This window comes from Salmo trutta, unplaced genomic scaffold (assembly GCF_901001165.1).
Source record: "Salmo trutta unplaced genomic scaffold, fSalTru1.1, whole genome shotgun sequence".
In the NCBI taxonomy this organism is placed as follows: Eukaryota; Metazoa; Chordata; class Actinopteri; order Salmoniformes; family Salmonidae; genus Salmo; species Salmo trutta.
The window spans coordinates 1,768,366-1,796,097 of NW_021823258.1; the positions used below are offsets into that span (position 1 = coordinate 1,768,366).

The 27,732-nt window shown below is 44.8% G+C and overlaps 1 protein-coding gene across 2 annotated transcripts; it reads left to right on the forward strand.

Annotated features, from left to right (window-relative positions):
- Positions 1–27,732, forward strand: LOC115189931 (myelin regulatory factor-like protein). Of its 2 annotated transcripts, XM_029748442.1 has the most exons (25): positions 1–340; positions 3,207–3,295; positions 9,876–9,966; positions 10,638–10,699; positions 10,873–11,078; positions 11,148–11,470; positions 14,184–14,420; positions 15,164–15,359; positions 15,578–15,654; positions 16,035–16,145; positions 16,396–16,486; positions 16,882–17,082; positions 17,229–17,447; positions 19,144–19,403; positions 20,142–20,193; positions 20,291–20,367; positions 21,655–21,726; positions 21,905–21,957; positions 23,147–23,320; positions 23,522–23,569; positions 23,691–23,775; positions 23,872–23,946; positions 24,561–24,672; positions 24,831–24,905; positions 27,068–27,732. In XM_029748442.1, the coding sequence occupies exons 2-25, from the start codon at positions 3,220–3,222 to the stop codon at positions 27,152–27,154; spliced, it is 3,060 nt and encodes a 1,019-aa protein (XP_029604302.1). In that variant the 5' UTR covers positions 1–340; positions 3,207–3,219; the 3' UTR covers positions 27,155–27,732. The 2 variants fall into 2 exon arrangements, with proteins under 2 accessions (XP_029604302.1, XP_029604301.1); XM_029748441.1 differs by having other exon boundaries at positions 10,873–11,470.

Sequence of the window (27,732 nt, forward strand, 5' to 3'; positions counted from 1 at the left end):
AGGACACCTGGCACACACAGACAGAACGCCTGCGCAGGGTATGTGAATGGTTTTTACCTTTCAGACCAGAGAACAAAGTACACAGGAGAGACACCTGTGACATACATTATTTTGAGTTTAGAAACATCTTGGATATACAATTCTGGGAATATTATTGTCAAAACCGAAGGGCCTAAATCTACCGAAACTACCTGGATGGGTGAACAAACGTAGAGTAACTGGGCTCTGAGGATTTCATGGATGTTGTTTGCCAAATGGATTGTACTTGAGAGACGTAAACTGAAGTTGGAGAGAAGGTTGTTAACGGAACTACCAGCCAGGACTCCATTTTGGAGGAAAGGTAAGGTTCACATTCAGCGTTTCCCTTCTCTACTGGCCGTTAGAAGGAAGCTAATGTTTTCCCTTCTCTACTGACTGTTAGGAGGAAGCTAAGGGTTTCCCTTCTCTACTGACTGTTAGAAGGAAGCTAAGGGTTTCCCTTCTCTACTGGCTGTTAGAAGGAAGCTAATGGTTTCCCTTCTCTACTGGCTGTTAGAAGGAAGCTAATGGTTTCCCTTCTCTACTGGCTGTTAGGAGGAAGCTAATGGTTTCCCTTCTCTACTAACTGTTAGAAGGAAGCTAATGGTTTCCCTTCTCTACTGACTGTTAGAAGGAAGCTAATGGTTTCCCTTCTCTACTGGCTGTTAGGAGGAATTTAATAGTTTCCCATCTCTACTGACTGTTAGAAGGAAGCTAATGGTTTCCCTTCTCTACTGGCTGTTAGGAGGAAGCTAATGGTTTCCCTTCTCTACTGACTGTTAGAAGGAAGCTAAGGGTTTCCCTTCTCTACTGACTGTTAGAAGGAAGCTAATGGTTTCCCTTCTCTACTGACTGTTAGAAGGAAGCTAATGGTTTCCCTTCTCTACTGACTGTTAGAAGGAAGCTAATGGTTTCCCTTCTCTACTGACTGTTAGAAGGAAGCTAATGATATTTAGTATTTACAACACTCCCATTTGATTGTTGTCTCTCAGCTATGTTCAGGATAATTTAATCAAAGCTCTGTATTAGTAAGTCTAAAAGATTTATATTTCCTGTGTTTTTTTTGTCTTGGTAAAAGGCCACTTGAATTCTTAGTGTTCCATAAGCATCCATATCTTTATCTGGGACTGACAGATTTGTTTTACCAAATAATTTTGAACATCCTTCTTCATTATCATAAGGCTGACCGTTTCTCATAATGTATAGGCTGACTTTAGTGTGTCATAAATTCATAGAACAAAACTGACAATGTTATAAAGTCATTATCTAGAAGAAAATAGCCTCATTATTCACAGCAGTTTAGTCACTGTATCATTGTCCCAAATGGCAGACCATTCCCAAAATAGTCCCGATGGGCCCTGGTCAAAAGCTGTGTACTACAAAGGGAACAGGTTGTCATTTGGGATGCATCATGTACATTATTACAGAAAGCCTCTCGTGTGTAAAGCCAAAGCAATTACACATTCCCTAAATGAGCTGAGAGAGACTAGAGACAATAGTAATGATTAATCATGGATTAGCTATAATGTACAGTATATTACACACACACACACGCACAACCCCTGTCAGCAAGCAGGCAATAATTATTATTACACCATATATAACGCCATAACAGCAGTCACGAATGTTATGAAGCGTGAAGAATCGGTGGTTTTCATTAGTAAAGCTTGAGTGCGTAGGCTGCTTGCAGAGATAGAGACGACTATAGTTGAACTGATTCCCAGTGAAAAACGGATGGACCGTTTGCTCAATAGAGAAAGGCCTTCCTGGAAGAACGGATGGACCGTTTGCTCAATAGAGAAAGGCCTTCCTGGAAGAACGGATGGACCGTTTGCTCAATAGAGAAAGGCCTTCCTGGAAGAACGGATGGACCGTTTGCTCAATAGAGAAAGGCCTTCCTGGAAGAACGGATGGACCGTTTGCTCAATAGAGAAAGGCCTTCCTGGAAGAACGGATGGACCGTTTGCTCAATAGAGAAAGGCCTTCCTGGAAGAACGGATGGACCGTTTGCTCAATAGAGAAAGGCCTTCCTGGAAGAACGGATGGACCGTTTGCTCAATAGAGAAAGGCCTTCCTGGAAGAACGGATGGACCGTTTGCTCAATAGAGAAAGGCCTTCCTGGAAGAACGGATGGACCGTTTGCTCAATAGAGAAAGGCCTTCCTGGAAGAACGGATGGACCGTTTGCTCAATAGAGAAAGGCCTTCCTGGAAGAACGGATGGACCGTTTGCTCAATAGAGAAAGGCCTTCCTGGAAGAACGGATGGACCGTTTGCTCAATAGAGAAAGGCCTTCCTGGAAGAACGGATGGACCGTTTGCTCAATAGAGAAAGGCCTTCCTGGAAGAACGGATGGACCATTTGCTCAATAGAGAAAGGCCTTCCTGGAAGAACGGATGGACCGTTTGCTCAATAGAGAAAGGCCTTCCTGGAAGAACGGATGGACCGTTTGCTCAATAGAGAAAGGCCTTCCTGGAAGAGCAACACAAAGTGAATAGCAGGAAAACGGGGTCTTGTTATGAAAGCACAAACAGGTCTGCGTAATAATCAGATCTGTCTAAACGTTTCTTACTCCGTGAACAAATACAGAAGTTGTCTTTCCAGTTTGCACATCATTAGTTGATGTTAGGTGACGAGCAGCTTTATGAAACTGTTACCGGGGGATACGGCCAGTTAGTTTACTCGATGGCAGGTCGACTTTCAGTTAGGCCGCTATGTTTTCCTGACAGAAATAGTTTGTTAGGCTGCTATGTTTTCCTGACAGAAATAGTTTGTTAGGCTGCTATGTTTTCCTGACAGAAATAGTTTGTTAGGCTGCTATGTTTTCCTGACAGAAATAGTTTGTTAGGCCGCCATGTTTTCCTGACAGAAATAGTTTGTTAGGCTGCTATGTTTTCCTGACAGAAATAGTTTGTTAGGCCGCCATGTTTTCCTGACAGAAATAGTTTTAGCTCGGCCAGTATGGTCTCCAGACAGAAATAACAGAGCCTCCAATTTTCTGAGAGTCTGGAGTTACATTCAAAGCCTACCATGCAAGCCTGGAAAATAATAGGTTGGCATTGGTGAAGGGGTTTCTTCCATTTTGTACAGTCTGTGTGTTTACCTCCTCATGAACATGCTTGGGCCTACACAGTGCTCAAGCATAGGCCTTGCCTACTGTTTCTCCCCCAATAACAGTTGTGTATTTCAGGCAGCTGATCACCATGGAGCCCCCTGGAGGACTCCGAGTGCCCATTGATGTTCTGGGAGAGAATGAAGCGTTGCAGCAGTTCTTTGACGGTAAGACATTCTATAGTTGTGTCCCAAACAGCTCCCTAGTGTGTGTGTGTGTGTGTGTGTGTGTGTGTGTGTGTGTGAGAGAGAGAGTGTTGTGCGAGTCAGAGGAAGCTGGTGGGAGGAACTTTAGGAGGATGGGCTCATTGTAATGGCTGGAGGGTGGGGTGAGGGTGGGGTGAGGGGGGAGAGAGAGGGTGGGGTGAGGGGGGAGAGAGAGGGAGGGGGGGTGGGTTGGGAGGAGAGAGGGTGAGGGGGGAGAGAGAGGGGGAGAGAGAGGGTGGGGGGGGAGAGAGAGGGTGAGGGGGTGGGGGAGAGAGCGAGGGGGTTCTGGGGGAGAGAGAAAGAGAGAGAGGGGGGGGTGGGGGGAGAGAGGCTCTGATTCAATGTCTCTAACCTTTCAGAACTGTCTTTAATGATCACCCATTAGGTTTAATGATCACCAATTAGGTTGAAAATATATTCAAACAGTGATTCATCTTCCCAAAGTTACTACAGTTAGATTAGTTAATAGGTAATGTTGTGAGGCGGTTTCAATTGAGAAATAGATAGTCGTTTGCCTAGATCAGTCCACTGTCAAGTTTCAAGTTTTTTATTAGTTGTATGTACGGGATATGAATGGTATACATCGTCCAATGAAATGCTTACTGGTAGGTTCCTTCTACAACAATAAGAAATAATATAAAATAAGAATTTGAAAATAAATGTCTCAGTAGAATAGAATATATTTTTTTTAGCTTAAGTGTAATAAAGGAAGGCACAATTTCTAGAACAATATTTCCACGTGTATTGGAGAAGGGGGGATGGGGCAGTGTATAAACTGAGCAGTATAATAACAGTCTGGTAGCAACAGTTGTGATGTGTGTGTGTATAGCGTGAATGTATATCACAGGAGGTTGGTGGCATCTTAATTAGGGAGGACTGGCTCGTGGTAATGGCTGGAGCGGAATCAGTGGAACGGTATCAAACACATCAAACACGTGGTTTCCATGGTTTCCATGTGTTTGATAACATTCTATTTACTCCGTTCCAGACATTATTATGAGCCGTCCTCCCCTCAGCAGCCTCCACCAAAGTGTGTGGGTGGGTGGGTGTGTGTGTGTGTGTGGGTGAGGGCTAAGGTGAGGAGAATCAGAGCGGGTGTTCAGTCCAGTTCAAGTGTTCAGCAGTCTGATGGCTTGTAGATAACAACAGGCTCAGAGACAGTTTCTATCAGACCTCCTGCTCCGATACAGTCTGCCTGACGGTAAGGGAGAGAACAACTCGTGACTGGGGGTTGTGTGGGGTCCTTGATGATGCTGTGTGCCTTCCTCAGTCACCGTTTCGAGTAGATGTCCTGGTTGGGTGGGAGCGCGGTCAGGAGGGCCTTGCAGTCGTGAACGGAGCAATTCCCATACTTGGCCGTGATGCAATCAGTCAGGATGCTCTCGATGGTGCAGCGGTTGTATTTGGAGAGGACCCGGGTTGGCATGCCGAATTTCTTCAGCCGCCTTAGGAAGTAGAAACGCTGTTGTGCCCTCATGACAAGAATGGTAGCGTTGTTTGTCCATGATAAGTCCTCTGTGATGTGGATGCCGAGGAACTTAAAACTTGTGACTCTCTCTACCGCAGTCCCGCTGATGTGGATCGGGGCATGTTCCCTCCTCTGCTTCCTGAAGTCAACAATCAACTCTTTTTTGTTGTTGTTGTTGCTGACATTGATGGAGAGGTTGTTGTCCTGACAACACAATGCCAGTTCACTTACCTCCTCCCTATCGGCTGACTCGTCTATGTTGGTTAACAGGCCTACAACCGCGGTGTCGTCAGAACTTAATGATGGAGTTGGGGTTGTGCAAAGCCACACAGTCGGTGGGTGAACAGGAAGTACAGCAGAGGACTGATGACACACCCCTGGGGGGGCCTGTGTTGAGTCAGTGTGGAGCAGCGAGAGACTTCCTGGATGTCTGGAGCAGCGAGAGACTTCCTGGTTGTCTGGAGCAGCGAGAGTCTTCCTGGTTGTCTGGAGCAGCGAGATTCTTCCTGGATGTCTGGAGCAGCGAGAGTCTTCCTGGATGTCTGGAGCAGCGAGAGTCTTCCTGGATGTCTGGAGCAGCGAGAGACTTCCTGGATGTCTGGCGCAGCGAGAGACTTCCTGGTTGTCTGGAGCAGCGAGAGTCTTCCTGGATGTCTGGCGCAGCGAGAGACTTCCTGGATGTCTGGAGCAGCGAGAGACTTCCTGGTTGTCTGGAGCAGCGAGAGTCTTCCTGGATGTCTGGCGCAGCGAGAGTCTTCCTGGATTTCTGGCGCAGCGAGAGTCTTCCTGGATGTCTGGCGCAGCGAGAGACTTCCTGGATGTCTGGAGCAGCGAGAGACTTCCTGGATGTCTGGAGCAGCGAGAGACTTCCTGGATGTCTGGCGCAGCGAGAGACTTCCTGGATGTCTGGAGCAGCGAGAGACTTCCTGGATGTCTGGCGCAGCGAGAGACTTCCTGGATGTCTGGAGCAGCGAGAGACTTCCTGGATGTCTGGAGCAGCGAGAGTCTTCCTGGATGTCTGGCGCAGCGAGAGACTTCCTGGATGTCTGGCGCAGCGAGAGACTTCCTGGATGTCTGGAGCAGCGAGAGACTTCCTGGATGTCTGGAGCAGCGAGAGACTTCCTGGATGTCTGGCGCAGCGAGAGACTTCCTGGATGTCTGGCGCAGCGAGAGACTTCCTGGATGTCTGGAGCAGCGAGAGACTTCCTGGATGTCTGGAGCAGCGAGAGACTTCCTGGTTGTCTGGAGCAGCGAGAGACTTCCTGGTTGTCTGGAGCAGCGAGAGACTTCCTGGATGTCTGGAGCAGCGAGAGACTTCCTGGATGTCTCGCTATTGTCTGCCTCGAAGCGAGAATAGAATGTGTTAAGCTCGGCTGGGAGCTTCGGTGGGCACCACACAGCTGGATTTGCCTTTGTAGTCTGTCATAGTCTGTAGTCCTTGTCACATGCGTTGTGAATCTGAGTTGTGGAACATCAATTCAAGTTTGAGACTGTATTGTCTTTTTGTGTCCCTAAAGAATTTGCGGAGCTCGTACCTGCTAGCTGTGTACACGCCGCACGCCACAGAGTCATCGGGATCCGTTCTGCTGACATTGAATGCTGCAGTACGGATATCTCCGTTCATCCAGGGTTTTTGGTTGGGGGTATGTCCGAATTGTTATTGTGGGTACATCATCATCAACACATTTCCTAATGAAGCCTGTGACTGACGATGTATACTGAAAACAAATATAAACGCAACATGTAAAGTGTTGGTCCCATGTTTCATGAGCTGAAATAAAAGATCCCAGTTCTGTGTTGATAGTTCTGCGAAAGCTTGGTCCTCTTCCCTACTCACACATTCCATATCTGGAGTTAAAGTTCAAAGGAGACAGTTATTTCACATTTTGTAGGCTAAAAATGGACAGCATACAAGGACCGATAAGGTGCTTATGACAATTGAAATACGGTCATAGAGTTAGCAGACCAGAGACACTTCCCAGCCCTGTATCTACACAGGTGCAGCAGAGCTCTGACGTCGTGGGCAGCTCAAGGCCACCTGTCCCACAATCAGAGTCACACAGTAATTAGATCAAGGCCAAACACATCGCTCTCAGGGACAAGCTACTAGGACATTCTTTAAAGAACCTAGAAAAGTTAAGGTCTTTGTTTGTTGCGTTAGTGTTTGTGACAGGAAAATGTCGCCTTGCATTTAACTCGGGTACATGCTAGGTATGTATTTGATCCAGGTCTTGTCCATAATATGTGTCCTGTCCCAGTCACTACACTGATGTGTTGGAAGCAGAACTCAGCCAGTACTGTGTGTATACATGTATATACAGGCTGTATGTATGGCTCTGAGGTGAGCTCACCGTAGACATAGACTCCCCTACTGATGTGTTGGAAACAGGACTCAGCCAGTACTGTGTGTGTACATGTATATACAGGCTGTATATGGCTCTGAGGTGAGCTCACCGTAGACATAGACTCCCCTACTGATGTGTTGGAAACAGGACTCAGCCAGTACTGTGTGTATACATGTATATACAGGCTGTATATATGGCTCTGAGGTGAGCTCACCGTAGACATAGACTCCCCTACTGATGTGTTGGAAACAGGACTCAGCCAGTACTGTGTGTATACATGTATATACAGGCTGTATATGGCTCTGAGGTGAGCTCACCGTAGACATAGACTCCCCTACTGATGTGTTGGAAACAGGACTCAGCCAGTACTGTGTGTGTACATGTATATACAGGCTGTATGTATGGCTCTGAGGTGAGCTCACCGTAGACATAGACTCCCCTACTGATGTGTTGGAAACAGGACTCAGCCAGTACTGTGTGTATACATGTATATACAGGCTGTATGTATGGCTCTGAGGTGAGCTCACCGTAGACATAGACTCCCCTACTGAGGTATTTGGACATTGAAGCTAAAACATTTCATTTGGCTCTTATACTCCAGCATTTTGGAATTGACTTAAAATGTTTTTTATGAAGCAACAGTACAGAATGTCACCTTTTTTTAATTTGAGGATATTTTCATACATTCCTGTTTTACCGTTTTAGAAATAAATGCACTTGATGTGTCTAGTCCCCCCCCAGGATTTTTTAAAACTGCACTGTTGGTTAGGGGCTCGTCAGTAAGTAAGCATTTCACTGTAAGGTCTACCTGTTGAATATGGAGCAGGTGACTAATAAAAATGTATTTGATTTGAAGGTGTCATAAGTATTTGGACAAATTCACATCTGGTGTATTAAAGTAGTATATGGGACCAGATACTATACTTGTGCCTAAATGTAATACGTAGGGGAGTGTACACACAGTAGATACACAGCAGGACTGGGAGATCAACCACATCACACACTGAGCAGTCACTTCTTCTAGCGACCTTCCTATTTTCTATTACTGCTGTGTCCTGGCTGATAACAGTGATTACTAATGTCTCCTACAGTACAGGGAGCCTCTATGAGCTGTGTCCTGGCTGATAACAGTGATTACTAATGTCTCCTACAGTACAGGGAGCCTCTATGAGCTGTGTCCTGGCTGATAACAGTGATTACTAATGTCTCCTACAGTACAGGGAGCCGCTATGAGCTGTGTCCTGGCTGATAACAGTGATTACTAATGTCTCCTACAGAACAGGGAGCCTCTATGAGCTGTGTCCTGGCTGATAACAGTGATTACTAATGTCTCCTACAGTACAGGGAGCCTCTATGAGCTGTGTCCTGGCTGATAACAGTGATTACTAATGTCTCCTACAGTACAGGGAGCCTCTATGAGCTGTGTCCTGGCTGATAACAGTGATTACTAATGTCTCCTACAGTACAGGGAGCCGCTATGAGCTGTGTCCTGGCTGATAACAGTGATTACTAATGTCTCCTACAGAACAGGGAGCCTCTATGAGCTGTGTCCTGGCTGATAACAGTGATTACTAATGTCTCCTACAGAACAGGGAGCCTCTATGAGAGCTGTGTCCTGGCTGATAACAGTGATTACTAATGTCTCCTACAGAACAGGGAGCCTCTATGAGAGCTGTGTCCTGGCTGATAACAGTGATTACTAATGTCTCCTACAGAACAGGTAGCCTCTATGAGCTGTGTCCTGGCTGATAACAGTGATTACTAATGTCTCCTACAGTACAGGGAGCCTCTATGAGCTGTGTCCTGGCTGATAACAGTGATTACTAATGTCTCCTACAGTACAGGGAGCCTCTATGAGCTGTGTCCTGGCTGATAACAGTGATTACTAATGTCTCCTACAGTACAGGGAGCCTCTATGAGCTGTGTCCTGGCTGATAACAGTGATTACTAATGTCTCCTACAGTACAGGGAGCCTCTATGAGCTGTGTCCTGGCTGATAACAGTGATTACTAATGTCTCCTACAGTACAGGGAGCCTCTATGAGCTGTGTCCTGGCTGATAACAGTAATTACTACTGTCTCCTACAGTACAGGGAGCCATGTATAGGGCAGGCTACAGCGAGCCTAGAGGTGATGGACCACACTCTGATACGCTGTAATGGTTACATACTGATATTAACGATGGGTTAGTTTCACCTGGTGACCTATAACCTTGGCAGATTCATGTTCTGTAGAGGAGAGAGAGAGAGAGCAAGATCTAGAGCGAGAGAGGGAGCAAGATTTAGAGCGAGAGAGAGAGGGGGGAGAGAGGGGGAGAGAGAGAGCAAGATCTAGAGCGAGAGAGGGAGCAAGATTTGGAGAGAGAGGGAGCAGGATTTAGAGAGGGAGCAAGATTTAGAGAGATTTGGAGAGAAAGAGAGAGAGAGGGAGCAAGATTTAGAGAGAGAGGGAGCAAGATTTAGAGAGAGCGGGAGCAAGATTTAGAGAGAGCGGGAGCAAGATTTAGAGAGAGAGGGAGCAAGATTTAGAGAGAGCGGGAGCAAGATTTAGAGAGAGAGGGAACAAGATTTAGAGAGAGCGGGAGCAAGATTTAGAGAGAAAGATTTAGAGAACGATTTAGAGAGGGAGCAAGATTTAGAGAGAGCGGGAGAGGGAGCAAGATTTAGAGAGAGACTGTGAACCAGAATGAGACGCTTGTGAATTGTAATGAAAAGTATGTGCATTTCCAGGATGCCAGGATATGAGTGGGGTCCTGGAGAGTGCGGTGGTGGACACCAGCATACTGGAACAGTACCTCAGCAACGACATGGACCCAACATTGTAAGCATCCATGTTTACTTTATTGTACTTGAGGGTAAATCTGTTTCCAGTACAATCTAATACCTTGTAAGCATCCATATTCTTAGTCCATCTACCACCCGTAAACACAGCAGCTGTGTTAAATGGAATGGAGGACACACATAACAGTGTTTACAACACAACGGCACAATCCTTGAGCTGAGGTGGCCAACCCTCCTCCTAGAGACCTACTGGGTCTGCTGGCTTTTGTTCCTGCCCTATACTGTACCTGCTGCAGGTGGGCAGCTCTCCACCATGGCACCAACAGCTACAGCTATAGGCTTTGTTGTTAGCTAGTCAAGACAATGACAAGTAAGGTAAGCAGAGAGAAAGGCTAGTTCTAGAAACCTTGTCTTTGGAGGGCCATGTCTGACTGTGACTTTGGAGGGCCATGTCTGACTGTGACTTTGGAGGGCCATGTCTGACTGTGACTTTGGAGGTCCATGTCTGACTGTGACTTTGGAGGTCCATGTCTGACTGTGACTTTGGAGGGCCATGTCTGACTGTGACTTTGGAGGGCCATGCCTGACTGTGACTTTGGAGGGCCATGTCTGACTGTGACTTTGGAGGGCCATGTCTGACTGTGACTTTGGAGGGCCATGTCTGACTGTGACTTTGGAGGGCCATGTCTGACTGTGACTTTGTCTTCCTAGCATGTTACCAGAGTCACCACCAGATTCTGGTTCAGAACCGTGCTCACCTCCGCAAATACCAGGTGAGCCACTGTCATAATGAAACCTCTTCCTTTATTGGCAATACCTTATCAACAATGGTTGATAGGAATCTCTTTTAATGCCAAGTGTTACAAACAGTACAACCATATCATAATAATAAAATGTTCTGATTAAAATGAATGATATGACTGCCTTTGCCCCGTTCCTAATCTAGACGTAAGCTACGGCTCCCAGGAAGTCTTCCAGCCAGTGACACGTCCTCCAGCCTCATCGTGTCGATATAAAGAGCAGGCACCACAACACCCACCACACCCAGGACTGCCATACCACCAGGGGCTGACTAAGTCTTACACCAAGGTAGGCACATCTCCAGGCTCACTGCCCCACCACCCCCACTACCTGAGCCCAGGGGAGAGCTATATACAGGCTAACACTGCCCCCACAGCGCCCGTCCACCACCCCCACTCCCTGAGCCCAGGGGAGGGCTATATACAGGCTAACACTGCCCCCACAGCGCCCGTCCACCACCCCCACTCCCTGAGCCCAGGGGAGAGCTATATACAGGCTAACACTGCCCCCACAGCGCCCGTCCACCACAAGGCTCTCCAGCAGCATCAGCCTCCTCCACGCCAGGGCCTGGCAGACAGCTACCCCAGGGCCAACGCATCCCCGGTCCCAGAACTACCTCCAGGCCAAGCCCCACACCTAGCCCCAGGCCTAGGACTGCCCTCATCCTGTTTACTACCTGTGCCTGGATGCCATTCAGAACCAGGATATTCATACCTGCCTCCCACAGCTGGTCAACACACAGGGTGAGAACTACTACTAAACTACCGTACAGTACATAAACTACTAAACTACCGTACAGTACATATGGGTACATAAACTACTAAACTACCGTACAGTACATATGGGTACATAAACTACCTTACAGTACATATGGGTACTTAAACTACTAAACTACCGTACAGTACATATGGGTACATAAACTACTAAACTACCTTACAGTACATATGGGTACATAAACTACTAAACTACCGTACAGTACATATGGGTACATAAACTACCGTACAGTACATATGGGTACATAAACTACTAAACTACTGTACACCACATATGGGTACATAAACTACTAAACTACTGTACACCACATATGGGTACATAAACTACTAAACTACCGTACAGTACATAAACAACTAAACTACCTTACAGTACATATGGGTACATAAACGACTAAACTACCTTACAGTACATATGGGTACATAAACTACTAAACTACCGTACAGTACATATGGGTACATAAACTACCGTACAGTACATATGGGTATATCAACTACTAAACTACCGCACAGCACATATGGGTACATAAACGACTAAACTACCGTACAGTACATATGGGTACAGAAACTACTAAACTACTGTACACCACATATGGGTACATAACTACTAAACTACCGTACAGTACATAAACTACTAAACTCCTTACAGTACATATGGGTACATTAGCTACTAAACTACCGTACAGTGATATGGGTACATAAACTACTAAACTACCGTACAGTACATATGGGTACATAAACTACTAAACTACCTTACAGTACATATGGGTACATAAACTACTAAACTACCTTACAGTACATATGGGTACATAAACTACCGTACAGTACATATGGGTACATAAACTACTAAACTACCTTACAGTACATATGGGAACATAAACTACCGTACAGTACATATGGGTACATAAACTACTAAACTACCGTACAGCACATATGGGTACATAAACTACTAAACTACCGTACAGTACATATGGGTACAGAAACTACTAAACTACTGTACACCACATATGGGTACATAAACTACTAAACTACCTTACAGTAGATATGGGTACATAAACTACTAAACTACCGTACAGTAGATATGGGTACATAAACTACCGTACAGTACATATTGGTACATAAACTACTAAACTACCGTACAGTACATATGGGTACATAAACTACCGCACAGTACATATGGGTACATAAACTACTAAACTACCTTACAGCACATATGGGTACATAAACTACTAAACTCCCGTACAGTACATATGGGTACATAAACTACTAAACTACTGTACACCACATATGGGTACATAAACTACTAAACTACCGTACAGTACATAAACAACTAAACTACCTTACAGTACATATGGGTACATAAACGACTAAACTACCTTACAGTACATATGGGTACATAAACTACTAAACTACCGTACAGTACATATGGGTACATAAACTACTAAACTACCTTACAGTACATATGGGTACATAAACTACTAAACTACCTTACAGTACATATGGGTACATAAACTACTAAACTACAGTACAGTACATATGGGTACATAAACTACTAAACTACCGTACAGTACATATGGGTACATAAACTACTAAACTACCGTACAGTACATATGGGTACATAAACTACTAAACTACCTTACAGTACATATGGGTACATAAACTACCGTACAGTACATATGGGTACATAAACTACTAAACTACCTTACAGTACATAAACTACTAAACTACCTTACAGTACATATGGGTACATAAACTACTAAACTACCGTACAGTACATACGGGTACATAAACTACTAAACTACCGTACACTACATATGGGTACATAAACTACTAAACTACCGTACAGTACATATGGGTACATAAACTACTAAACTACCGTACAGTACATAAACTACTAAACTACCGTACAGTACATATGGGTACATAAACTACTAAACTACCGTACACTACATATGGGTACATAAACTACTAAACTACCGTACAGTACATATGGGTACATAAACTACCGTACAGTACATATGGGTACATAAACTACTAAACTACCGTACACTACATATGGGTACATAAACTACTAAACTACCGTACAGTACATATGGGTACATAAACAACCTTACAGTACATATGGGTACAGAAACTACTAAACTACTGTACACCACATATGGGTACATAAACTACTAAACTACCTTACAGTAGATATGGGTACATAAACTACTAAACTACCGTACAGTAGATATGGGTACATAAACTACCGTACAGTACATATGGGTACATAAACTACTAAACTACCGTACAGTACATATGGGTACATAAACTACTAAACTACCTTACAGTACATATGGGTACATAAACTACTAAACTACCGTACAGTACATATGGGTACATAAACTACTAAACTACCTTACAGTACATATGGGTACATAAACTACCGTACAGTACATATGGGTACATAAACTACTAAACTACCGTACAGTACATATGGATACATAAACTACTAAACTACCTTACAGTACATATGGGTACATAAACTACCGTACAGTAGATATGGGTACATAAACTACTAAACTACCGTACAGTACATATCAGTTTGAGAATGACAGTGAAAATATGCTTTACTTCAACGGGATATGAATGTTTTAACAGTGCCCTCTTATCCTCTCCTCTTCCTCCTCCTCCTCTTCCTCCACAGGCTTATATTTCCTGACTGTAAGAAGAGAAGGCGAACAGAACCCCTTGAGGTACAGACCCATTCAGTGGCTGTTCCTATAGCAGCGGGTTCTGAGAGTGCAGGCGGTGACGTCCCGTCCTATGACAGCGACGGGGCCATAGGGAGCAGCTCTGGGATGGGGGCCTATCAGCTCCTCACCTGGGATCGCTACCAGCCTGGCCTGTGGACCACGCTCTACAACAGTAACTATGACATCCTGTGAGTGGCCTTCTGCCTTACGTCCCCTCACTCTTCACCAAGGCTCATGCCTTAAGCTGCCTGTCTTTAGTCTCTAACTCAAAGGCTATTCAACTAACGCTACATTCTTTTAAGGGACTGATTTTTGTTAAACTCATCGGCAATATCTTTGTCTTTTCCTAGCCAGCAGTAAAATGGTTTAGTCATGAGTCATTGTAAACAAAACCCATTTGGTTAAATTATTGACTGAAATGGACACAATTGACTCCTACTGTATGTTATTCTTATTGTACTTGGTCGTCCATAATTATAAACTGGGTGGTTTGAGCCCTGAATGCTGATTGGCTGAAAGCTGTGGTATATCAGACAGTATACCACGAGTATGACGAAACATGTATTTTTACTATTCTAATTACGTTGGTAACCAGTTTATAATGGCAAAAAGGCATCTCATAGGTTTGTGGTATATTGCCAATATACCACAGCTAAGGGCTACCCTGTTCAAAGGCTCTTTTGTCTTGCCCATTTACCCTCTGACACATACACCATCCATGTCTCAGTTGTCTCAAGGCTTAAAATCCTTCTTAAAATCCGTCTCCTCCCCTTCATCTACACTGATTGAAGTGGATTTTAACAAGTGACATCAGTAAGGGATCATAGCTTTCACCTGGATTCACCTGGGCAGTCTACAGTATGTAATGGAAAGAGCAGGTGTTCTTAATGTTTTGTCACTCAGTGTAGCTCGCTCTATTGTCTCTCCACAGCCCTTCCCCCGGTTACCATGTGGACACTGATAAAGGTTTCAACTACTCCACAGCTGACGAGTCCTTTGTGTGTCAGAAAAAGAACCACTTTCAGGTCACAGTTCACGTAGGGATGGCCGGAGACCCCCTGTACGTCAAAACACCCAACGGCCCTGCGCCAATAGACAGCTTCCAGGTCAAGGTGTTTGGTGTGAAGGTTAGTTTAACTCCATCCACATATGCAACACGAACTTACCTGGAACATCAGCGTTTGACCTCGGCAGACTACTTCAGATGATGCAGAGGCATTAAAAGCACTAGTTTTTTGTTAGTATGCAAGTTAGCAGGGTTGTGTATGTTACTTTCTAAATGTCACCCGTTACTCCCCAACCCTGCTAGTTAGCAATACTTTGACCATTTCTTCTGTCTCTGCAGCTTGAGGCACAGACTCACAAAGTCACCATAGAACAGTCACAGCCTGATCGCAGTAAGAAACCATTCCTGCCAGTCAAGTGAGTGTCCTGTCCTCCATTTCATTATACTATTTACTGTAGACTGCTGTGTTCAATGTTGTGAGTGTAATCTGTCATTCAAATCTGAACAATGACATAATTGTGATTAGAAAGGCGATCTCCACAAAACATGGCTGTGGTTGCAGAAACGTGATAACTATGGCTGAGATTCCTCCCATCAGCGGTAGCGCCACGTTCTAGCACTTTTGACATTTTAAAGGTCATTTCCCGTTGAGCCGTCATATGCACCGTTTACTGTAAACGCCGTCTCAGCCAACGCAGGAACGTTGCCTTTAAAAGGTATATGGTGCATAACCGAAAAAGGGGCGATTTGGATTGAATCTCGGGCCTAAATTTCGGAATAACATCTCATCCCTCAGAGTGAGTCTACCAGGGGACAAGATCACTAGAGTTACTCTGGGAAGACTGCACTTCAGTGAGACCACTGCCAACAACATGAGGAAGAAGGGAAAACCCAACCCTGACCAGAGGTTGGTTATTGCCATGTTATTGCCATGTTATTGCCATGTTATTGCCATGTTATTGCCATGGTATTGCCATGTTATTGCCATGGTATTGCCATGGTATTGCCATGGTATTGCCATGGTATTGCCATATTATTGCCATGGTATTGCCATGTTATTACTCAGACCCTCTAAAAAACATCACTTTACATACTAATATCATAATTGAAAGAGAAGTTTCAACATGTCGTTCCATGTGTCCTTGTGTTATGACCAGGTACTTCCTGATGGTGGTGGGTCTGTACGCCACAGTGAGGGAAGAGAGTTACCTGCTGATAGCATACATGTCAGAGAGGATCATAGTCAGGGTAAGTTCTGAACCAGAAGTACTAAAGCAGGGATCATCAACTGTTGAGCAGATGGTTTTTTTGCTCAGAATACTTGGGGGGCCAAATGAGATCACCCGGAGCCAAACTTGGCACGCAGGCCACCAGTTGGGGAACCCTGTACTAAAGCATGGGACTAAAGTACTAAGTACTAAAGCATACTAAAGTATAGGACTAAGGACTAAAGCATACTTAAGTATAGGACTAAGCATGGGACTCCTTGCTAAAATTAAGATTAAATAAAAAATACATAAAAATGTAATAAAATATGGTTCCTACCATGTTTCCATTGGACAATTAGTTCTAGAATGCACCGTGATCTAAATGGAACCAACCGTAACCAGAACTCTAAACTGTTCTGTGTTCCTCCACTACAGGCGTCGAACCCGGGCCAGTTTGAGAACGACAGTGAGGTGTTGTGGCAACGAGGACAGGCTCCGGACGCGGTGGTGTGCCAGGGGAGGGTGGGCATCAACACAGACACCCCCGATGAAGCCCTGGTGGTCTGTGGCAACGCTAAGATCATGGGGCAGGTTATGCACCCCTCCGACCGCCGCGCCAAACACAACATACAAGAGGTAGGAAGCAGCACATGCATGCTCTTATATAATACCTATCAAAATAATGGTTTTGGTGTGAAATAACAGGAAGGAACATAGAAATGCCTTCACAGTGGCCCAAGGAATGATATCTTACCTGACGGGACAATGTTCCAACTGGGTAGGTGGATTCAACAGAACAGTTGAAGAGAATATCTCAGATGAGGATCGTGGAGTATGACTACAAGCCTGAGTTCGCCTCAGAGATGGGGATCGATCACATACATGAAACAGGCATCATAGCTCAGGAGGTGATGGAGCTGCTGCCTACTGCTGTCAAAGAGGTGGGGGACATCACCTGCAGCGACGGAGAGAAGATCCACAACTTCCTCATGGTGGACAAAGTAAGTGTCCTTTCCCAGGAGATTTAAGGCCTGACAACATATGATCCGTGTGATAATCAGTATGAGGACTGCCAAGAGATCTGTCAGAGTTATGGTCCCACTGTTATGGTCCCACTGTTATGGTCCCACTGTTATGGTCCCACTTTGGGGTGGCAGGTAGCCTAGTGGTTAGAGCGTTGGGCCAGTAACCAGCAGGTAGCCTAGTGGTTAGAGCGTTGGGCCAGTAACCAGCAGGTAGCCTAGTGGTTAGAGCGTTGGGCCAGTAACCAGCAGGTAGCCTAGTGGTTAGAGCGTTGGACCAGTAACCAGCAGGTAGCCTAGTGGTTAGAGCATTGGGCCAGTAACCAGCAGGTAGCCTAGTGGTTAGAGCATTGGGCCAGTAACCAGCAGGTAGCCTAGTGGTTAGAGCGTTGGGCCAGTAACCAGCAGGTAGCCTAGTGGTTAGAGCGTTGGGCCAGTAACCAGCAGGTAGCCTAGTGGTTAGAGCGTTGGGCCAGTAACCAGCAGGTAGCCTAGTGGTTAGAGCGTTGGGCCAGTAACCAGCAGGTAGCCTAGTGGTTAGAGCGTTGGGCCAGTAACCAGCAGGTTTAGTGGTTAGAGCGTTGGGCCAGTAACCAGCAGGTAGCCTAGTAATTAGAGCGTTGGGCCAGTAACCAGCAGGTAGCCTAGTGGTCAGAGCGTTGGGCCAGTAACCAGCAGGTAGCCTAGTGGTTAGAGCGTTGGGCCAGTAACCAGCAGGTAGCCCTGTGGTTAGAGCGTTGGGCCAGTAACCAGCAGGTAGCCTAGTGGTTAGAGCGTTGGGCCAGTAACCAGCAGGTAGCCTAGTGGTTAGAGCATTGGGCCAGTAACCAGCAGGTAGCCTAGTGGTTAGAGCGTTGGACCAGTAACCAGCAGGTAGCCTAGTGGTTAGAGCATTGGGCCAGTAACCAGCAGGTAGCCTAGTGGTTAGAGCGTTGGGCCAGTAACCAGCAGGTAGCCTAGTGGTTAGAGCATTGGGCCAGTAACCAGCAGGTAGCCTAGTGGTTAGAGCGTTGGGCCAGTAACCAGCAGGTAGCCTAGTGGTTAGAGCGTTGGGCCATTAACCAGCAGGTAGCCTAGTGGTTAGAGCGTTGGGCCAGTAACAAGCAGGTAGCCTAGTGGTCAGAGCGTTGGGCCAGTAACCAGCAGGTAGCCTAGTGGTTAGAGCGTTGGGCCAGTAACCAGCAGGTAGCCTAGTGGTCAGAGCGTTGGGCCAGTAACCAGCAGGTAGCCTAGTGGTCAGAGCGTTGGGCCAGTAACCAGCAGGTAGCCTAGTGGTCAGAGCGTTGGGCCAGTAACCAGCAGGTAGCCTAGTGGTTAGAGCGTTGGGCCAGTAACCAGCAGGTAGCCTAGTGGTTAGAGCATTGGGCCAGTAACCAGCAGGTAGCCTAGTGGTTAGAGCGTTGGGCCAGTAACCAGCAGGTAGCCTAGTGGTCAGAGCGTTGGGCCAGTAACCCAAAGGTTGCTGGATCGAATCCCCGAGCTGACAAAGTAAAAATCTGTCTTTATGCCCCTGAACAAGGCAGTTGACCCACTGTTCCCTGGTAGGCCGTCATTGTAAATAAGAATGTGTTCTTAACTGACTTGTCTAGTTAAATAAAGGTTCAATTAAAAGAAAATATATATATACTTTGAAGAACAATGTAATGTCCCATTTGTATTGTATTCGTCCCCATAGGAGCAGATCTTCATGGAGAATGTAGGGGCTGTGAAGCAGCTGTGTAAGCTGACTGACAACCTGGAGAACAGGATTCAGGAGCTGGAGGTGTGGAACACACGGTTAGCCAAGCTCAAGAACATGGGCAGCCTGCGATCCAGCAGCAACCCTGCTTCCAGCAGCAACCCTGCTAACAGCAGCAACCCTGCTAACAGCAGCAACCCTGCTAACAGCAGCAACCCTGCTAACAGCAGCAACCCTGCTAACAGCAGCACTAAACGGTAATGCCACAGTGCCACCAGAGGGTGCTATTCTCTATGCCCTCTTGCCTACAAATTCTCTTTCAGTTTTCAAAATAATTTGGAGACACAGAGATTTTCACCCAACATAAAAACATTTTTTTATTACATTCAGTCAATCAGTTTAGTCAGGGACTCTGTTTTCAGATCCCTGCTGAGTTTAAACAAATTTTTACATTTTATTTAACCTTTATTTAACTAGCCAAGTCAGTTAAGAACACATTTTTATTTACAATGACAGCCTACACCGGCCAAACCCGGACGACGCTGGGCCAATTGTGCGCCGCCCTATGGGACTCCCAATCACGGCCGGTTGTGATACAGCCTGGTGTGTATGAGACAGAGGGGTAGTACTGAGGATGGTTGAGTTCTGGATGTGTTGTGTGTCTGTCTTTATGACCAGGGTCACTCTCATGGGGACCATCAACACTTTCTCAGCTCAACCATAACAGCCCTACGGCTTCTGCTTTATGCCTCCTGTACTGTCAAATGTCTCCACTTTATTGTAGTTTAGGAATCTCGCCTTATGGAAGGACTGAGTTTGTACTTGTAACGGACTGGATAGGGAATGCTCAACATTCTTTGGTTTCCTAATACATTTTCAACTGTCATTATTTAACGTTTTGTGTTTCAACTGTCATTATTTAACGTTTTGTGTTTCAACTGTCATTATTTAACGTTTTGTGTTGATAATATACATACATGTGTTGTGTTACACAGGAAGATGAACAGACAACCACCACAGAAGCCAACACCTCTCAGATCTGTCAAGGTGAGGTAGAACTGCAGAAAGACTGTATACTTGAATAAGAACAGGTGTACAGAAAGTCTGAATCAAACTAATACCATTTATATTTATTCTCTTGTAGGCAAAGTTCCACCGCTGCTTAAAACACAAGTTTGTCCAAGTCAGCATGATCATTCTGGTAGCAACAATAGCTTTCTGGTAAGACTTCCTGTTACAACTGAGGAGGAGATGTTCATGTTAGTTTCATAGTGAAACAAAAAGTCTGACTGCTTTGTTAGAAAATACCTTTGGATATTGAAGCACTGCAATATACAGGTAACTGCCAAAATAAAGGAAACATAAAGTGTCTTACTAGGGCGTTGGGTCACCACCAGCCAGAACAGCTTCAATTCACCTTGGCATAGATTCTACAAGTGTCTGGAACTCTACTGGAGGGATGTGACACCATTCTGCCACGAGACATTTCATCATTTGGTGTTTTGTTGACGGTGGTTTCAGGCGCTGCTTCAGAATCTACCATAAATGTTCAATTGGGTTGAGATCTGGTGACTGAGACGGCCATGGCATATGGTTTACAGTGTTTTCATGCTCATCAAACCATTCTGTGACCACTCGACCCCTGTGGACGGGGGCATTGTCATAAACGGGGGCATAGCCATGGTAACCTAAGTAATGGCCTTAAGCATGATAATATAATATAAATAATAACCCTTAAGCATGATAATATAATATAAATAATAACCCTTAAGCGTGATAATATAATATAAATAATAACCCTTAAGCATGATAATATAATATAAATAATAACCCTTAAGCATGATAATATAATATAAATAATAACCCTTAAGCATGATAATATAAATAATAACCCTTAAGTGTGATAATATAACATAAATAATAACCCTTAATCGTGATAATATAAATAATAACCCTTAAGTGTGATAATATAACATAAATAATAACCCTTAATCGTGATAATATAAATAATAACCCTTAATCGTGATAATATAAATAATAACCCCTAATCGTGGTAATATAAATAATAACCTTTAAGCATGCCGGGATGTTAATTGCTTAATTAACTCAGGAACCACACCTGTGTGGAAGCGACTGCTTTCAATATACTTTGTATCTCTCATTTACTCAAGTGTTTCCATTATTTTGGCAGTTACCTCTACCTGAATATAATATAATATTGAATGCGTAAAGCTTTATCTATTCTGATAACTGTATCAGAGAAATGAAAATGTGAGAAAAGTTGACTGTCAGATCAGATAGGGTGGGACGTGACTGTATAAAAGCATTGGAGAGTTTAGAATATAGAACTTTACTATTCCTTTTCATATATCCACACTTGAAGTTTTTTGTTGTTGATGTACCTGCATTGTAAATCCCCTGGTCTGGGCCTGACGATGTTGTTTTTTCTTATGATTGTGTTATGTATGAGTTATGAAGTGTTATGACGTCCCTATGTCTCTTCCACAGTTCTATTGCCATCACAGCTCTCTACATGCTGACTCTGAGAGACGACACCGGCATGCTGTTTCCTGGAAGCACGTAAGACACACCACTGAACTGGCTTCACAAACTACAGGTGCTGCCAGCCTTTATTTGCCAAGTCTACGGTGCCAAGAATACTACTGAGACTTAAACTTTATGATCATCTGTGACAACGCTATCCAGAACTGAATGTGGAATTAATTTCAAAGGTCATATCATGTTTTTTTATTTGCAGCAACGAGACCACTGTGCATCCTCTCTCCACCACAACAGTCAGGCCTACCTTAGGTAAACATCCTCTCTACACCACAACAGTCAGGCCTACCTTAGGTAAACATCCTCTCTACACCACAACAGTCAGGCCTACCTTAGGTAAACATCCTCTCTACACCACAACAGTCAGGCCTACCTTAGGTAAACATCCTCTCTACACCACAACAGTCAGGCCTACCTTAGGTAAACATCCTCTCTACACCACAACAGTCAGGCCTACCTTAGGTAACATCCTCTCTACACCACAACAGTCAGGCCTACCTTAGGTAAACATCCTCTCTACACCACAACAGTCAAGCCTACCTTAGGTAAACATCCTCTCTACACCACAACAGTCAGGCCTACCTTAGGTAAACATCCTCTCTACACCACAACAGTCAGGTCTACCTTAGGTAAACATCCTCTCTACACCACAACAGTCAGGCCTACCTTAGGTAAACATCCTCTCTACACCACAACAGTCAAGCCTACCTTAGGTAAACATCCTCTCTACACCACAACAGTCAGGCCTACCTTAGGTAAACATCCTCTCTACACCACAACAGTCAGGCCTACCTTAGGTAAACATCCTCTCTACACCACAACAGTCAGGTCTACCTTAGGTAAACATCCTCTCTCCACCACAACAGTCAGGCCTACCTTAGGTAAACAACCCCTAAATGCTATTTATATAGTTTTACTTTCATCATAGTAACGTTGTGATGTCTCATCATCGGAACGTTGTGATGTCTCATCATCGGAACGTTGTGATGTCTCATCATCGGAACGTTGTGATGTCTCATCATCGGAACGTTGTGATGTCTCATCATCGGAACGTTGTGATGTCTCATCATAGGAACGTTGTGATGTCTCATCATCGGAACGTTGTGATGTCTCATCATCGGAACGTTGTGATGTCTCATCATCGGAACGTTGTGATGTCTCATCATAGTAACGTTGTGATGTCTCATCATAGTAACGTTGTGATGTCTCATCATAGTAACGTTGTGATGTCTCATCATAGTAACGTTGTGATGTCTCATCATCGGAACGTTGTGATGTCTCATCATCGGAACGTTGTGATGTCACATCATCGGAACGTTGTGATGTCGCATCATCGGAACGTTGTGATGTCACATTCAATTCTATTGTACAAAGAGGTGGTAAAAGTGTTGCTATCTGTCATGAGTAGTCATTTATGTGGAAATTGACCCTTGTTTGTTAGTAAACCCAACAACCACCCCTGTCCCGTGGACCCCTGATGTGGACTTCTGTAGCCTGATCTACTGTGAAGAAGTGTTCTGCTGTCCCACTACAGCCTCCATGGATAATACCAGCACCATCTCTCCTGCCCTCCTCTCCTCCACTGTATCTCCCAATATCGGGCCCTCTCTAGCAGGTGAGCTGGCTACTCCCTGTCTTCATTTACCAACAGCCATCTCCACTGTATCTCTTTCTTCATGCTAGCTTATCTTGACGTAAAACCTCCATGTTGCTGACCTTGAGTGAGACGTAGTTCTGATGCTCTATAAAGTGTTGGCATTGTGCTGCTTGTGATGCTGTAATCCCACCTTTTGTGGTTCCAACTCTGCCTTCTCAGATGAAGGGAAAGACAAATTCAATGAAGAAATCAAAGGTGCCGGAGATTGTAAGTCAAATTCTACCACATACGTTTGAAGACACATTTTATGCTTATCCAAATCTGTTATTTTCTGAGTTTATTACACAATACTTTAGAGTCTGACATCAGATTGTTGTTCTATTTTCAGGGACAAACACAACGATAAGGTCTTTTTTCATCAAAGAAAACGAACAGATGATTGACTCTCGGTACTGTGAGAGAGGAAGCTGTGGGTACGTCTTCAGTCAGTTCCAACTCATTTACAGCTTTAGAATCAGACGGCCAAACTGATGGTCTACTCCATCTCTATTTCATCTGTTTCCATTCAGGTCAGGAAACTACTCCTTCCAAATCCCCATCAGCAAGTTCGTCCCTACCAACATGCGTGTCACTGTCCAGATGAAGTGAGTAACCAGGACATGCTTCCTCTTGTCTCCACTGTGTTTTCCACTTCAATAATTCAATAGGACTTGTCTTCCCACTGCAGTGGTGACAGATTGGCATTGACTGTGGACTCTGGAAGGTTTCTAAGAGTTTATTTTAGCTCAGGGGCTGACGATGGTCTGAATCCTCCCAGACATTGAGTCCATGCACGGGGGACTGCGGGAGCTTGCGAGTCAAAGGGCTACATTTAATCCTTAGTGCCGTATGATGCGATTTGGAATTTAAAGGCAATGTTTCCGGGCATTTGCGGAGACTGCAGTCATGTAGTTGCTGCGTATGTCGTCTCAATGGGAAATGACCTTTAAATGTCAATCACACTATACCGCAGATCTTCAGCGCTACGGATTGAATCGAGCGTTGAAGCTTTGTCTGAGTCAGACATTGGACCCAGTCTGGCAGGAGTTCCTGTTCTGTATGAGGAGATGAAGGCCTCTAAGACAGAGCTGCATAAGGCACATTCTCTCATTGTTGTTCACACGAATTACAAATGGTCACAGAGCACCTGGTACTTGCACCGTGGGTTTGTTGTAAGTACAGTAAATGACCACTAGGTGTCTCCTCTCCTCTGACACAGTACGACAGAGCTGCTGGTTGTCCACCTGTGTCATCATGATGAGACGTTTAAATGCTCTGCCTTGATGGACCATGATCAAACCAACGAAGAATACAATTTCATAAATACACAGGTATGGCATCCACAGACAACACTATACTGTGGTTGCTCTCTGTATGATAATTGCAAACTCTCTGCTCTTTGTATGATAAAAAGTGAACAAAGAAAGTAAGAAAGAAAGAAAGAAAGTGAATATAAAGGTTGAAAGTGTTTCTCTCTTGTTCTCTCCAGGGCTACGTCCATGAATGGCCTCTGCCAGTGTCTCGATTCTACAGCAGCTCCTACCACTTCCGCTCAGCAGTGGCTGTAAGAACTAGAAGATTCTCAATGTGTCCTTTCCTAAAATATCAATGTCAAACGACACTGTCCCAAGTAGCCTCACAACTACTAGGTGTTGTATGTTGTGGGGGGAAAACGACCCGATCTGATAACCACAATCGAACAGAGTTGTTAAACATTAGTATGTTATAACCACCCCCTCCCTTTACTCAACCCACCACAATGCTCTCGTCTCACCGTAATGCTCTCGTCTCCCCGTAATGCTCTCGTCTCCCCGTAATGCTCTCGTCTCCCCGTAATGCTCTCGTCTCCCCGTAATGCTCTTGTCTCCCCGTAATGCTCTCGTCTCCCCGTAATGCTCTCGTCTCCCCGTAATGCTCTCGTCTCCCCGTAATGCTCTCGTCTCCCCGTAATGCTCTCGTCTCACCGTAATGCTCTCGTCTCACCGTAATGCTCTCGTCTCACCGTAATGCTCTCGTCTCCCCGTAATGCTCTCGTCTCCCCGTAATGCTCTCGTCTCCCCGTAATGCTCTCGTCTCACCGTAATGCTCTCGTCTCACCGTAATGCTCTCGTCTCACCGTAATGCTCTCGTCTCCCCGCAATGCTCTCGTCTCATCGTAATGCTCCTGTCTCACCGTAATGCTCCTGTCTCATCGTAATGCTCTCGTCTCACCGTAATGCTCTCGTCTCCCCGCAATGCTCTCGTCTCCCCGTAATGCTCTCGTCTCCCCGTAATGCTCTCGTCTCATCGTAATGCTCTCGTCTCACCGTAATGCTCTCGTCTCCCCGTAATGCTCTCGTCTCCCCGTAATGCTCTCGGAAACTGAACAAGAGTTCACAACTGTCACTGTAAGCCACCCAGAGATGTTATTTAATGTTGTAACAGACTGACTACACCCTGTCACTGTAGGTCACCCAGAGATGTTATTTAATGTTGTAACAGACTGACTACACCCTGTCACTGTAGGTCATCCAGAGATGTTATTTAATGTTGTAACAGACTGACTACACCCTGTCACTGTAGGTCACCCAGAGATGTTATTTAATGTTGTAACAGACTGACTACACCCTGTCACTGTAGACCACCCAGAGATGTTATTTAATGTTGTAACAGACTGACTACACCCTGTCACTGTAGGTCACCCAGAGATGTTATTTAATGTTGTAACAGACTGACTACACCCTGTCACTGTAGGCCACCCAGAGATGTTATTTAATGTTGTAACAGACTGACTACACCCTGTCACTGTAGGCCACCCAGAGATGTTATTTAATGTTGTAACAGACTGACTACACCCTGTCGCTGTAGGTCACCCAGAGATGTTATTTAATAACAGACTGACTACACCCTGTCACTGTAGGCCACCCAGAGATGTTATTTAATGTTATAACAGACTGACTACACCCTGTCATTGTCATGGTTTAGTAGTCTATGCCAGATGTCCTATGCTTACGATGTCATACAGTCAAATGTATGTATGTGTGGTTGATTGAGGATTTGTTTCCGACCAAAACAAACTGTAAATCTTCATCTCAGAGAGGAAGAGGTGAAGCGAGAGGTTTTACTCTGCTCAAAATCTGCCCAGAAAGTGAGGAATTTTTGTATGAAGGTCAATGAGAAAATTTTGTCAACAAAAAATGTAATTCGTATTTTGCTACGTGAGGCTTGTTTGATTGAATAGAAGTTTCGTAATGGTTAGGTTGTTAAACGGACATAAGTGAAAGCACGTGGCATTTCGGCAACTTTGAAAAATAAAAGAAAACGACGGTATCGGATTTGTGACTGTTGTCATAGGGATAGATGGAGAACTCAACATGGCTAAAACCCATTTTACCATGGGTATTGCCATTGAGGGCTTCCACCATTTTAAAGTAGTCAACTGGGTGGGAATTCCTATGAGATGGAAGCAATCCCACAACGAAGAAGATGAAAATTGACTACTTTAAAATGGAGATGCTGCCCATGCTGGCACAGAAGCTAAAATGGCACAGATACAAAGATGAGTCCTCTATCAAACTCTAAGGCCTGTTGTGCACACGCCTATCTACCCTGTCATTGGCTAGAATGGTTCCACCTGATCTCGCCTCCTCACGCTTGCCTTCCATCTTTGAGGACTTGTACAGTATTTCCACTGTTAGAGCAGTCACTTGTCAATGTAATAGACAACCTTGGTCTGTCTCCATCCAGGGCCAGGCAGACTGCAGTACCGACCGTGGCTTCGTGGGGGCGCTGTTCACAGACTACCATTTCAACTTCTACCGGAGGTGTGAGTGAGGAAGAAGACCTCATCATACTCATCATACTGCAGGCCAGCCAGTGTCCAATGACATGTGTGTCAATGCTTCTCTTCATGATGTATGGAAACCGTAATAATTAATCCACTTTGTATTGTTTTTCTATGAAATGTGTTGATTGTTGAGATTGTTGTATATAATCTCTTTTACAAGGACTGTATAAGAGCATATTTATTGATACAGAATTACAGTAGGTAAGAGTCGTTTGATTCACTTTGCCTTGTGACAGTTCTTGCACTATGTGAAAAGAGATTGAACTGGAACAGACCTGAATAGGATCATTTTGTTTTCAGTAGAATGTAATGCAGTATAACAGGTTATTGATTAGTCATTAAACTATACATTGATCATGTCACACTGTTGGCACACAGGAGGACAGGATGAGTCCCAATGTAAAATAGTGCTTATATTTCATACTTGACTGTGTAGGTAGCTATTACATTTATTTCAGAAAGTAATTGTGTTGAATTCTGTGTTACTGCAAAATGTCCGAGTAATTACCAGGTAAATACCATTGGAAACTGTAAAATAAAGTACTGAATTCTCTGTTCTGAAGCA